This window comes from Podarcis pityusensis, assembly GCF_964106645.2.
Source record: "Podarcis pityusensis genome assembly, chromosome: 7".
In the NCBI taxonomy this organism is placed as follows: Eukaryota; Metazoa; Chordata; class Lepidosauria; order Squamata; family Lacertidae; genus Podarcis; species Podarcis pityusensis.
In genome coordinates this window covers 15,817,966-15,831,111 of record NC_138031.1, presented here as the reverse complement: position 1 = coordinate 15,831,111, position 13,146 = coordinate 15,817,966, and the positions used below count along the sequence as shown (strand labels likewise).

Here is a 13,146-nt window from a genome sequence, read left to right as displayed (position 1 = left end):
TTGTCTTTTTGTCAGCACTTGGAATAATGAAATTTTGGCAGATCAGGTCCTCCCTTAAAGAGAGCACGTACTGCGGTGAGACCTGGAAAACTGACACCCTGTGTTGTGGGTGGGTACGATTGGTCAGCCACAACACCCGATTGGTAGGTCCCTCGAAGCTGGGTGCAATCTGGCCAATGGGACGCAGTCCAAACAGTTTGAGGGACCTATTTATGCCCATGCACGTGACCCAGAGCTTCCTCTTTCGGTGCATGCATTCGGAACACCCGCCCACCTCTCCCTACTTTTAGGGCTTGTGCACTTGACCTTGCTATGCCTTCATGTGTTGTCTGTTGTTGGGACAGGGGGATGGCAGGAATTTTCCCCACTTGGCTGTTGCCATTTGGGTTTCGCCTGCCACATAGCAAATCGTCACAACTTGTAAGGTTGCGGATAGGCACTGGTTCAGGTGATAGGGATGGGAGAACGCTTTCACCATCCCTATGTGAAGGGTATTCCGTTAAAGGAATCCAGGGACTCAATGGTTTGGTCAACCCCTGAGAGGGGGTTGTGCCTGTGCCTGAGTCCAGGGGGACATTTGGGTGTGAGATAGCCTGTTCCCAGCTTTCCGCTTATCCAGGTGTTCACCCTTGGCTGACCTATGCTGGGACCCTGGGTCAGCACTACCTGCATGGCAGGGAGTTAGTCGAACCAGAGCCTATGGAACCACTCACTTTCTGTAATCAATAAAGTTGTGGCCTAGTTTCTGCCAAAAACCAAACCAAAATTTGAGTCAAGTGTGAATTTATTTAGGGGGGAGGTTTCTGGGTCTGAACACGCAATTGCAAGCAGCAGTTGAAGAAGTGAATGACAGGGAGCGCAGCAATTTGGAATAATGAAATTTTGGCAGCTCCAATCTTTGTCTTCCTTAACTTCCATATCATCTCAATTGTCCAAGAAGATAGCTTTAGATGTCCTGATCTCCTCCATGCTGTTATCCACATCACTAGTTCAGCCACTGCGCGGTTGGAGGACCAGCATCACAATCCCCATGGAAGCGTGCAGTGCATAAATGCCACACTGCTTGTAACCTTCTATTTCTCTCTCTTCTAGTGCTGTGCTACATACAAAATTGAGGTTATAGGAAGTTGCCATGTGGTCATTATCTTAGGGCCACCTTAGACTTTATGAATCAATTTCATGGAAGGAAATTCCATGTGGCTAATCATTAAAAATCTACACCTAGACAGGACTGTGTGATGATTCCACTGTTCCATAATGCTCCAGCTTTGAGAACCATGTTAGTATATGTCCTTATAGTTAGGTAACTTTTTTGGTATCCAGTCCTCACCCTCCATAGTCTGAAGGATGCTTCAGACAACCAGTAGTGACCCATCTGTTTGAGTCCAAGAACATGTGAATGGCCTAATCATCTGTAGTATTGGAGCTGTAGGCTAATGAAAGATATCTGCTGTCTTCCATGAAGAAGACATGAGTTTGCGTGAATTCATTGCTCTGATGCAACCCATTGGCATGAGCTATTATTTGCATAAGTGAAATGGTGGCTAACCAATGTCCAGCCAGTACAGTATGTGGCTTATTCCACTTTTCTAAGCAGGACAGAAATGCTTGAATTCTAATCTTTTACGTCAGCATCAAAAATTTGAGGAAACATCAGACCATCTTAAATGAATCACTAAAGAAAACTTAGCACAAGATGGAGTTGCAGTTTACCATGTTAACTGTCTCCTTCAAGCAGTATTGTTTGGAGTTAAACAACACCTTTAGTCTTAATATTTGATTTGATAGCTCCTCTACGCTTGCAAGTCAATGTTTGAGTCATCAAGCAAAGAGCATGTGTGAGCATAGCCATAGAGTCTTTTTAAAATGGAGTGGTGTGACGGAATGGTAGGCGATGTTTCTACATTCAGTAACTTCATAAGAATGAAAATATACTCTGGATAATGATTCACTGTGAAAGTACCAAATAGGTAATATTCAAAATGATATATTTAATGCTGATGTTGTAGTTGTTGTCCAAAATCTAGTGAATTGTGGATGTTCAGGTTATGTTATCGAATTACTATGCAGTAAGGTACATTCTTACGAGCATTTTTTATTCATTACTTTTGATTTTTATCTGCTTTTCATGCTTTTGCTTATGAAATGTTTTGTTTTGCATAGCATTTTGCAAAATTGTGTACAAAACTTCTACTTGAAAAATTGACATCATGCACAGATACTGTGAAGGAATCTAGGCAACCCCAAGCAAACTAATAAATGTCCAAAAAACATACAGATGTGAATGCTGACAGTTACCTAACTGTGACTCTCAGTGTTCAGCGCCCAATGAGAAGTGAGGAACAGGTATCTTTAGACAGTTACAAAATTCATCTAGGATGGTTAGCATTCACATGAGTCTCAGTATTCAGCAGTTTTGGACATTCCTTGCAGTAGAAATGAACCCCACTCTGTATTCTTTCTTCAAGTTCATCATTCGCTCTCTCATATATATATATATAGGCAAATGTCCAACACATTTATCTCCGTTATTAATTGCAATGCTTTTAGGAAATGGAAGTTTATCCTCCCTGTTGCCTAAGGTATTCAGGGACTGCAGCTTTTATGAAGTAGTGGTTCTGGACAATTACTGCTGCAATAATAACGTAGATGCATTTATTATACTGCAGCTACTTCTGGGTGCAGAGTTGAGCCTGGCATTCTTATTCAACATCAAAGCATGTTGTGTAAAGTTTTGCAAAAAGTAAAGAGCTCATTGCTGCCCTGGGCAACTTGGGGAGGAAGGATGGGATATAAATTCAGTCCGTCTTGGCACCAACCATGTTCTCAAACCTGGCATAGACCTTTCCAGAAGTTATAACAGCAGATAGATAGGAAACACACCTGGTTGTGAGTAGCTCTTGCTGCCTTAAGGGCGAGGAGTGAGAATGAACTGATGTCTCTGTTGAGAGAGTGCATGTTGAAAATGTAATATAGCAAAGCCTGTCCTGACTTATCAAGGCTGATCTAAATAATAAACACCAGGTTTTGTGGTCCTGGGGCCCTGTTAGCACAGAGACATACTATGAGTGTGTACAGCAGCAGAGACTGGTATTACCAAGGAGTTCCAGGAGCCAGAAGTTCAGAGCTTCATGTGGAATTTCTGACAGTAAGAGCTGTTTGACAGTGGAATTTGCTGCCAAGGAGTGTGGTGGAGTCTCCTTCTTTGGAGGTCTTTAAGCAGAGGCTTGACAACCATATGTCAGGAGTGCTCTGATGGTGTTTCCTGCTTGGCAGGGGGTTGGACTCGATGGCCCTTGTGATCTCTTCCAACTCTATGATTCTATGATTCTATGAATGGGAAGTCCAAAACTCAGGTTGGCTGGCCAAGCTCAAAAAGAAAGCATCTGTCTAAATGGAGTGGGAGATAGGAAGGTTGTGAGTTAGATAGGTATCACTAACACTGATCTGGAAATATTTATAGTACATAGAGACTCAATCTGTTCTCTGGGGGATGGCGCCACTTTGTAGCCTAAAGACAATGTTGATCTTTCCTCCATTCATTCTGTAGCCTCCAATGGCTGACAAATGCATTAGTATGCAGTTCAAGTCTTGGTTCATCTTGATAGACCCATAATGCCAAAGATAACAGGTGGTTTTTTTTAAGTTTCCCCACTCCAAATGGGTAAGTTCTAATACACGGCTTGGAAGACTCTACAGAGAGCAATGAAATCTGAGTCTGTGGCCTCTCCAGATGACCTGTTTATTGAGTATTCATCCTTTCCTTGCACAAAGCTTACATGGAGGTTATATTATACCTGGTCTTCACTGATCATCCATTCTGATTTGTTTGTGGGGCACCTGTACAACAATAAGTGTTTCTCTTGCGTTCATCCCGATCTGCTTGCGTCTTCCCATTTTTGCCGATGACCTCTCCACCCCAGTTCAAGTAGCTTATTGCAAGCATTGTCCCCTTATTCCTGACACATTCTGTGTTCTCTGTCCCACTAAAAAGGCCTTTCCACTTCTCTCTCCCTCTCACCTACCTTCCTTCCCAGTGTGCAACAAACACCATTTTATAGACAGCAATCTGCTGTTCCAGTTCCGGATGAATTTCCGCCGGAGGAGGAGATTGATGGAGCTGCTCGCTGAGAAGTCCCGCTTGATGCCGGAGAGTCACGACAGTCCCTTTTGTCTACGAAAGCAGAACCATGACAATAAAAAGCACACCAGTTTCCTCTCAGGTATTTGAGTACCAAGGCAGAAGGAAGTCTTCGTGGTATTAGTAGGAAAACATAGTAGTTTATACATTTCTATAGTACTTTCAACCAAGATTCAACAAGATTCATTGCAGCTCACTCATAGAACCTGGAATATGTGCCTCTGAGCACTTGCAGACTGCTTTGAGGGGAGTGAAGAGTATGCATTAAATGCTGTTTGAAAAGGGTTAAAGTGATAGAGTTCTAGAGAGGAGAGGAATAAATGGTTAGAGCACAATCTATGCAAGTCATTGCCACCTTGGATTAGCTGTGTGCTAGGTCCTCTGTCCCTGAGGAAATTGTTCAGCGGTTCCATTTTTTCCAGAAGCTGCTGGAAAAAATCCAGAAGCTGAAAAGGGGAAGAATGGGAGGAGAATGTTTCAATCATTACGTTATGCAGGTGCCCTGTAAGCAATCTAGTACAAGATGGCAGCTTCCCATATTGAAGTTGATCCTCTTTTGAGCTATTTATGAAAGCATAAATCTTTTCTTAATTTAGAAGAGAAAGCAGAAGAAAAACGTTAGTAATGTGAGTGAGCATTCTGGCCAGTTTAGGTTTTGTATTGTGCAACTGACTTATAGCACAATCCTATACAGTGGTACCTCGGGTTAAGTACTTAATTCATTCCAGAGGTCCGTACTTAACCTGAAACTGTTCTTAACCTGAAGCACCATTTTAGCTAATGGGGCCTCCTGCTGCTGCTGTGCTGCTGGAGCACGATTTCTGTTCTCATCCTGAAGCAAAGTTCTTAACCTGAAGCACTATGTCTGGGTTAGCGGAGTCTGTAACCTGAAGTGTATGTAACCCGAGGTACCACTGTACATACCTAGCCAAAAGTTAGTCCCATTGGGTTCACACGGCATTGCAGCCTGAAGCAAAAAACAAACAAATAAAAAAACCATTTGTGTATGGAAGTACCCTAAATCTTTCTAAGATGTAGCTGTTCATGAATGGGCAACACAAGTTTTAGAAATTTAGGTGACCGCTGGATATAAAATCACAGCAGTGGCATTTCTGATATAACTATATACAGCTGAAATGGACTTAGAAGACCATCCAAAAAACCAAAATGTTTTGCTTATTTGTTTCGAAAAGCACCATTGTACTAAATGAGCAGTTTGTCATCAAAGTGATGGGACTATTGACGGTGACAAGATGCACTAGAACAAGCATCCCCAAACTTGGCCCTCCAGATGTTTTGGGACTACAACTCCCATCTTCCCTAGCGAACAGGACCAGTGGTCAGGGATGATGGGAATTGTAGTCCCAAAACATCTGTAGGGCTGAGTTTGGGGGTGCCTGCACTAGAAACTTCTAAAGTTATGAATCATGGGTAGGCAGCCTAAGGCCTGGGGGCCAGATCTGGCCCAGTCGCCTTCTAAATCCGGCCGTGGACAGTCCAGGAATCAGTGTGTTTTTATATGAGTAGAATGTGTCCTTTTATTTAAAATGCATCTCTGGGTTATTTGTGGGGCCTGCCTGGTGTTTTTACATGAGTAGAATGTGTCCTTTTACTTAAAATTCATAACTGGGTTATTTGTGGGGCATAGGAATTCGTTCATTGTTTTCCCCAAAATATAGTCCGGCCCCCCACAAGGTGTGAGGGACAGTGGACCGGCTCCCTGCTGAAAAAGTTTGCTGACCCCTGTTATGAATGACAGTAAAGAGAATTGTAAGAGAGAGAGAACTTAATTTATGTCCTCCTGCCTATTTCCCTTCCTTCTCCTCCTCCTCTGCTTGGGAAAGTGAGCCCCACCAAGGAGATAAAGATTGTCTCAGCAGTGAGACGGAGCAGTATGAGTAGCTGTAGCAGCAGTGGGTACTTCAGCAGCAGCCCAACAATCAGCGGCAGTCCTCCAGTTCTCTGCAACCCCAAATCTGGTAAGGATTGCTAAGGCTTGTTTCCATTGGCGAATGTTGGAGCCAAGTTACACACCATGCACTTTTTTAGATGCACCTTCGCATTACACATGCATGCTTTAAAAACAAAACAAACCAGAAATAGCAACTGCTGATATGATAATTGGAATGACTGTAAAGGGACAGGGCTGTAGTCTAGATGATGCTTGCTCCTCCAAAGCTGCTATTAGCTTTCCTACCAATGCAAATAGCAGCTTTCGAGGAGTGATTTTCCTACCATTGCAAATAGCAGCTTTCGAGGGGGAAGAAATTATTAAACACCCCCCCCCCGCCGTCAGCCTTCTGTAATTCCCTACCCTCAGCACCCACTGTTAGTATTTTTGTAAACTGCATTATAAATGCAAATATGCATTTAAATCCACATATACTTTACCCCTTAGAAGACATCCAGGCAATTTAGCTTTGAGATAGCAGGAGTGTATTTGTTTTTAATGAAAGGGCATCTCTTTGCAAAACCAAATACCCTTTCAAAGCACATTATTTCCCTCAAAGAATTCTGGGCACTGTTGTTTCTTATGGGTTTCTGGAAACTGTAACTCTCTGAGGGGTAAACTACAGTACCCAGAATGCTTTGATGGGAAATAATGTGCTTTGAATGTGCTTTAAATGTACAGTGTGTATATGGCCTAAACCAATTTACATTTGAGGAGGGGAGGACTAAGTGTTTGCATGTTCCCTCATCTTAAAAAATAAATAAATTTTTTTGTACACTGAAAACTAAGGAAAGGCTAGACCAGACTTCTAATAGGCTATGTCTGAATATACGGGAGTTTAACACGTGAAAGCGTTCGTCTTCAAAGCTTAACCTGAATTGGTCTAGCCCAGCAACAGACCTCTCAAAAGCTGTTCAAGTTTTCCTGGCCTCTGATTCCTAATTCTTAAGCTTTTCTGTGCAAGACTCAGGTTTTAATCAACGGCGTATAGTTTTATTCCGTTTTTATTCCAAGTTTTGAAAGCTTTGGTTTGATTGTTGTTGCACTTTGTGAATTTCCTCCTCTTTCCTCCAAATTACCTCTTACATAAACTGCTCAGAGATTTCTTTTTATATTAAGCGGTTTCTAAATTATATACGTGAATAAATCAGGCTAGTTCCCTTAATTTTTTTTTTTTAATGGATGGAATATTTGCGTATTCCTTAGACCTAATATAGCCAGAATTCAGCAACCGGCTAAAAGTAAACGCAGAAAGGAATTATGTACCTTGTCAGCTTAGGCAAAGGACACCAGCTGCTTGACCGAGCGCTTTCACACCCCCACTGGTTGTGGCAACCAGCCCTAAATCGGCTGACAATCCAAGTTTTCTGACCCGCTTAGCAACAGTTTATAGATCAATCTGTCATTCTTCTCCATTACGCAGAGAGAACAGTGACAGCAGTGGCCCGCATGTGAAGACATTTACTTTATTCGCGCCGTTAATAAATGAGGTCAGCACAGGGAAGGGGATAGTAACGATGCGATCATGCTGTTTGCTAAGAGGAATTAGGAATACTTCAGCTATCGGTTCGTTTTCAACAAGCCCCTCTATGATAAGATGAAAACCGTCAGCTTCCGAGCTTGTTTTCTTTCTAAGCTATATCCTGTGCCTCTAGAAAGACGAAACATCCCCCCTTTGTGCTCTTCCGACTGATATTAAAAGGCGGAGGAGGGCGGTAAAGAAATATGCATTTTCCCATCCACTCTGTTATCTGCTTCAAAGGGAGAACAGAATATCAAAGGGAATTCTCACGCTCTCCTTTCTCACTTCAGTCTTCCCTTCAGTTACGTATAAATATACTCAGCGTGTTCTGAAGATGATTTCAGTAGCTCTGCAAAGGCATTAACCTGCGAATACAAGGGCTCCAACTCAAGTGAGCAGTGATAGGATTGAAGCCTTGCCCTGTGTACAACACTGTGCAGGCGTGTTTCCGGCAACTATAGGACAGCGCTTGTGACGTCACTCATGATTAATGGTTCAATTCCCTCTCCTTTCCCCCACGTCGTGGTTTTATTTAAAATTTATTTATCTGCGTTCTTTAGAATCTGGGCACGTCCTGGCTGCACAGTTAAGTGTGGGAGTGAACACGCTGGCCTCTGAAAAGTGAGCAAAAATCAGAAACTGTACCTGTCAGCGATGCTCTGCTGTTTTATATCTTGTGGCGGGGAAGTGCACCTAAAAGGAACACAAAAGCACATATTATTTATTTAGCAGTAAGCAGTCGTTCCTTTATTGCCCACTACTATCCACCCTTGTGCCAAGAAACAAGGGAGCAGCATTCATTTTAGATCCAAAGATTAGATTGCAAGTGTTTAATTGAGGGAAAAGATCTTTGCACAAATAGATAGGTAAGAGAGCTGAAAATAACGCCAATGTATTTCACACCTGGCAACCCATGTGCCCCTTTGGTTCCATATAGTACATAGGTAAAAGGTAAAGGTAAAGGGACCCCTGTCTGGACCCAGTTCTCCACCCCTGGGCTAGGACCTGGGAGACAAGGGTTCAGATCCTGCTGTAGCCGTGAAGCTCAGTGGCAAACCTGAGCTGATGTTGCCACAACATAAGATGACAGGAGCCAAGCCTAGGATCCCATCCCATAAAGGTAAAGGTAAAGGGACCCCTGACCATTAGGTCCAGTCATGGACGACTCTAGGGTTGTGGCGCTCATCTCACTTTACTGGCCGACGGAGCCGGCGTACAGTTTCCGGGTCATGTGGCCAGCATGACTAAGCCGCTTCTGGCGAACCAGAGCAGTGCACTGAAACGCCGTTTACCTTCCTGCCGGAGTGGTACCTATTTATCTACTTGCACTTTGACGTGCTTTCGAACTGCTAGGTTGGCAGGAGCAGGGACCGAGAAACGGGAGCTCACCCCGTTGTGGGGATTCAAACCGCCGACCTTCTGATCGGCAAGCCCTAGGCTCTGTGGTTTAACCCACAGCGCCATCCGCGTAGGCGAGTCTAAAAAGCCTGGGACACAAATTGTCACAGCCCTCTAGCAGCTGGGGAGGCTCATTTACCAGAAATAATGTATTTAGCATTAACTCTGGAAGTGTATACTTGATTCTGACCAACCATACTAAGCCTCCCTGATGTATATTGTGCTCTAGGAGACTGGAACCCAAAGGGAGTATTGGTTGCCATGTGTGTTTTTCCAGCTCTCCTACCCCGCCAATATTGCAACAATAGTTTTTCATTTCAGCAGTATTTTGCTAATATCGTAGTGTTCCGTTGCTAATTAGAAGATTGGTTTTTGGTTTTTTTGTTTTTTTAATGTGGAAGCAACATAGGAGAATCACAACTGGATGACAATGTTGTTGACAATGTGAGTAAAGGAGACATGGCGATTCCAGACTAAGCAATGCCAGCTCTTGTGAAAGTCTTTCCTTAACATTCTCCTTGTGTATTTGCAGTATTGAAGAGACCAGTGACTCCTGATGAACTTCTGATGCCTGGGGCACCGTATGCCAGGAGAACCTTCACAGTATGTCTCCAATTACCTCAATTATCTTCTGTTGTGTAGTGCACTTCATGACATTTTGATCCATTATTCAGACATAATAACGGATGCAAAAATAGATAAAGGAATATTTTCATTCGCATTTTGGTACAGTTTTGAGCCGAGGGTTTTTAGTCACAAAATCTGACGGACTGTGAAAACAGCGTTCCTATTAGTCCAGGAAGTGTGTGAATCAGGCCAGCTTGCTTAAAATTGTGGCTTGGTTTGCCTAAAATCCCTGAGCGACCCTAGAATCTGGTGAATCACAGTGGATTCACAAGAATATGCTTGTGTTGTTTTGGCTTGCTATCAAAACAGCAACAAAGAGAATTGCTAAAGGATTCGTTGTCACACCTTCTTGTTCCCTCTCAAGATTGTAGGCGATGCCGTCGGGTGGGGATTTGTGGTGCGTGGGAACAAGCCTTGCCACGTCCAAGCTGTGGATCCCAGCGGCCCAGCAGCTGCAGCAGGAATGAAGGTAATTTTAACGAATGCAGGTTGAGTACTTTAAAAGGGGGGAGGGGATGTGTTGACATGAAGTCAGGACTACTTCAGTTGTGACACCACGCAACATAGCTCTATACACCTGGTATAGGGACATACCCTCCAGCGTTCCTCTGATGAGAATCAGGATGCATGTCTTTTGCTGACATGCGCTTGTGGGAGCCAGCTGACTCGTGTGAAAGCACAGCATCACAGCAAGCACCAGCTCGTCCTCCACCCTGAGCTTGGCAGCGACACTGGAGGGGGAAACGGGGAGAGGAAGGAGGGTTCGGTGGGGGTGAACAGCCCCGGGTGTCTTTGCTGAGGGGTTGACATTTGGCGCGCTGCCCGCCCGCGACTCCCAAGCCTACCCCAAGCCGTCAGAGGAAGGGGGGAGCTGCGCCGCTTGGCCGGCAGCATTTCCCCCTTCCCCCTTTGTTTTAACAGCTGGGGGAGGCTTGGGAGTGGCGGGTGGGCGGTGCGCCAAATGTCCGCCATGGGCGACTTGCTTCGCCCCTGGCTGCAGGGCACATGCGCCGCTCCATGCACCCGAGCGGCTATCCTGCGCCTGGGAGGGCACCCTCCCCACCCTGCCCCCCTTGGGAGCGTGCCCGCCGTGGGCAGCGTGGACATATGCTCCGCCACTGGTGGGAAACAGGAGATTCTGGGATCAAATCAGGAACTGGGGTGGTTTCTGTAATTCCAGGATTGTCCTGGGGAAATTGGCACACTTGAAGCATATGTAAGGATTTCCATGAGTAATTAGGTAAAGGTAAACGGACCCCTGCCCATTAGGTCCAGTCGTGGCCGACTCTGGGGTTGGGGCGCTCATCTCGCTTTATTGGCTGAGGGAGCTGGCATACAGCTTCCGGGCCATGTGGTCAGCATGGCTAAGCCGCTTCTGGCGAACCATAGCAGCGCACAGAAATGCCATTTACCTTCCCGCCGGAGCGGTACCTATTTATCTATTTGCACTTTGACGTGCTTTCGAACTGCTAGGTTGGCAGGAGCAGGGACCGAGCAACGGGAGCTCACCCCGTCACGGGGATTTGAACCGCCGACTTTCTGATCAGCAAGTCCTAGGCTCTGTGGTTTAACCCACAGCGCCACCCGTGTCCCCCACAGCGCCACCCGAGTAATTACATATGAACTATATACAGTGGTACCTCTGGTTGCGAACGGGATCCGTTCCGGTGCCCCGTTTGCAGCCTGAAAGGACGCAACCCGTGTCTGTGCATCTGCGCATGCACGATTTGCCGCTTCTGCGCGTGTGCATGACGTCGTTTTGCGCATGCGCGAGTGGCGAAACCTGGAAGTAACCCTTTCTGGTACTTCCGGGTCGCTGCGGGATACAACCTGAAAAAACGTATCATGAAGCAAACGTAACAAGAGGTATGACTGTAATTACATATTGCCACACAGGACGCTGCTTTATGCTTACTCAGACCATTAGACTATCTCGCTCAGTGCTATCTGTACTGCCTGACAGCAGCTCACCAGGGTCTTTTCTCAGCCCTGCCTTAAGGGTGTTGGGGACTCAACCTTCTGCATCCAATGCAGATATTTTCCCACTGAGCTACAGCCCTTCCCCATCATCGCATGCCACTATCTACATGGGATCTTCACACTCCTTCCTGGCAGAAATGTATTCCTGTAGGAGTTTTAAGCTGGCCAAGGACACTGCCAGGTTTGCGTCTTCCTTTCCTGACGCGAGTCTCCTTTAGGCTTCTTTATGCTCAGCGCAACAGTAATAAGAGCTGGCAGCGAAGAAGAATCCGTCCTGCTCTAAGAAGCTTTGTCTGCCAGAATTGCTTGGAGCAACCAACCAAAAGAGACCAGACCAAGAAAACTTGGCGAAGAGGGAAAGGGCAAGAATTTGAAGAGCAGCCAAAGCTCAGCGTTTTGCTTTCTAGAAGTGTCCTTGGCACCGAGGCAACACCCTCTTCCCTGCCTTGTTGAGATGCACCCAGAAGTCTACACATTTCTGGACGTTGGCTGCACGCTGTGGTTGTTTAGAAAACTTGCAGTCTTCACTCCCTCCACGCTCCGCATGTTACGCTTCTCTCCTTTGCACCGCGTGGAGCAAACTCCTGGGGCAGGACTTTTGGCCCGCCGCTCCGCATGTGCACTCGAAGGCCTTTTGTTCCAGAAAGCTGTAAGGAAGATATACTTACAAAGCCAGCGCTGTGTCTTGCATTCCATAAGACGACTTATTCAAAAGCCATCAATCTCAGTGGATTCCAGAGAGAGAGGCCTGAACCAAGCCTTTGTAACGGCGAGGAAAATTGCCAGGATTTTAATTTCAAGAAAAATGAGTCTTGGGTCTGTCTGGAAGGCCTTCATTTATGGTGTGTGCACGACTCTGTAGTAGCCAAGTGGTGATAGAAATGTGCTCTGTACTTTCTCGGTGGGGTGGCTTTTCATAAGGATGAGAGCGAGTCTTTGGCATTGAAAGCAGATTCTGGATCCTTAGCAATCGCTGGCATTGCTCCTGCATAGCCCATCCTCTTCCCTTTCTGAGGGCTGCTCATGGGCTATATGGCCAGAGGAGTGAAAAAATCATGGCAGAAGGACAGCATTTGCCTTCTGCAGTTGGCAATGGAGTGGATCTACTGCTTCTTGCAGAAAGAAGTTCAGAGGAGGTGGGACAGGTCTGGAAAGGCTCTTTGGCTGTCTTCCCACCAGGTCCTTGCAAGCTCTTTGAAAATAAGTCTGGTGAGAAGTGGAAAACTCTCTTTGTTTTCCTCATTCACTTTACAGGGTTGGGCGTTACATCACAAGACTGAAACTGAAGTGGGGTAAATATTGACACAGCGATAACATTGTGATTGCAGCAAACACCAGCAACTCACTCCCTATGTTAAAGACACACCATGTAAAGATTGCACAGAAATAGACACGATAAGGCCTGCCGTCTGTTTCCAGCATGAAAACTGTGAAACCACCTGCTCAGGGTTTAGTTTTGGGCTATTTTAATCTCATTGTGTTGCTAAATATGGCAAATATGCTAGTTGTACAATGAAAAACAGCGCT

At 45.3% G+C, this 13,146-nt stretch overlaps 1 protein-coding gene across 3 annotated transcripts in view; it reads left to right on the top strand.

The window, feature by feature from the left end:
- Nucleotides 1–13,146, top strand: part of DEPTOR (DEP domain containing MTOR interacting protein) — a 64,132-nt gene that overhangs the window by 38,245 nt on the left and 12,741 nt on the right. For all 3 annotated transcript variants that reach the window (XM_081012725.1, XM_081012724.1, XM_081012723.1), the window contains exons 6-9: nt 4,038–4,223; nt 5,986–6,120; nt 9,545–9,615; nt 10,004–10,108. In XM_081012725.1, coding sequence (XP_080868851.1) covers nt 4,038–4,223; nt 5,986–6,120; nt 9,545–9,615; nt 10,004–10,108 — 497 coding nt within the window. The remainder of the gene's footprint in view (nt 1–4,037; nt 4,224–5,985; nt 6,121–9,544; nt 9,616–10,003; nt 10,109–13,146) is intronic.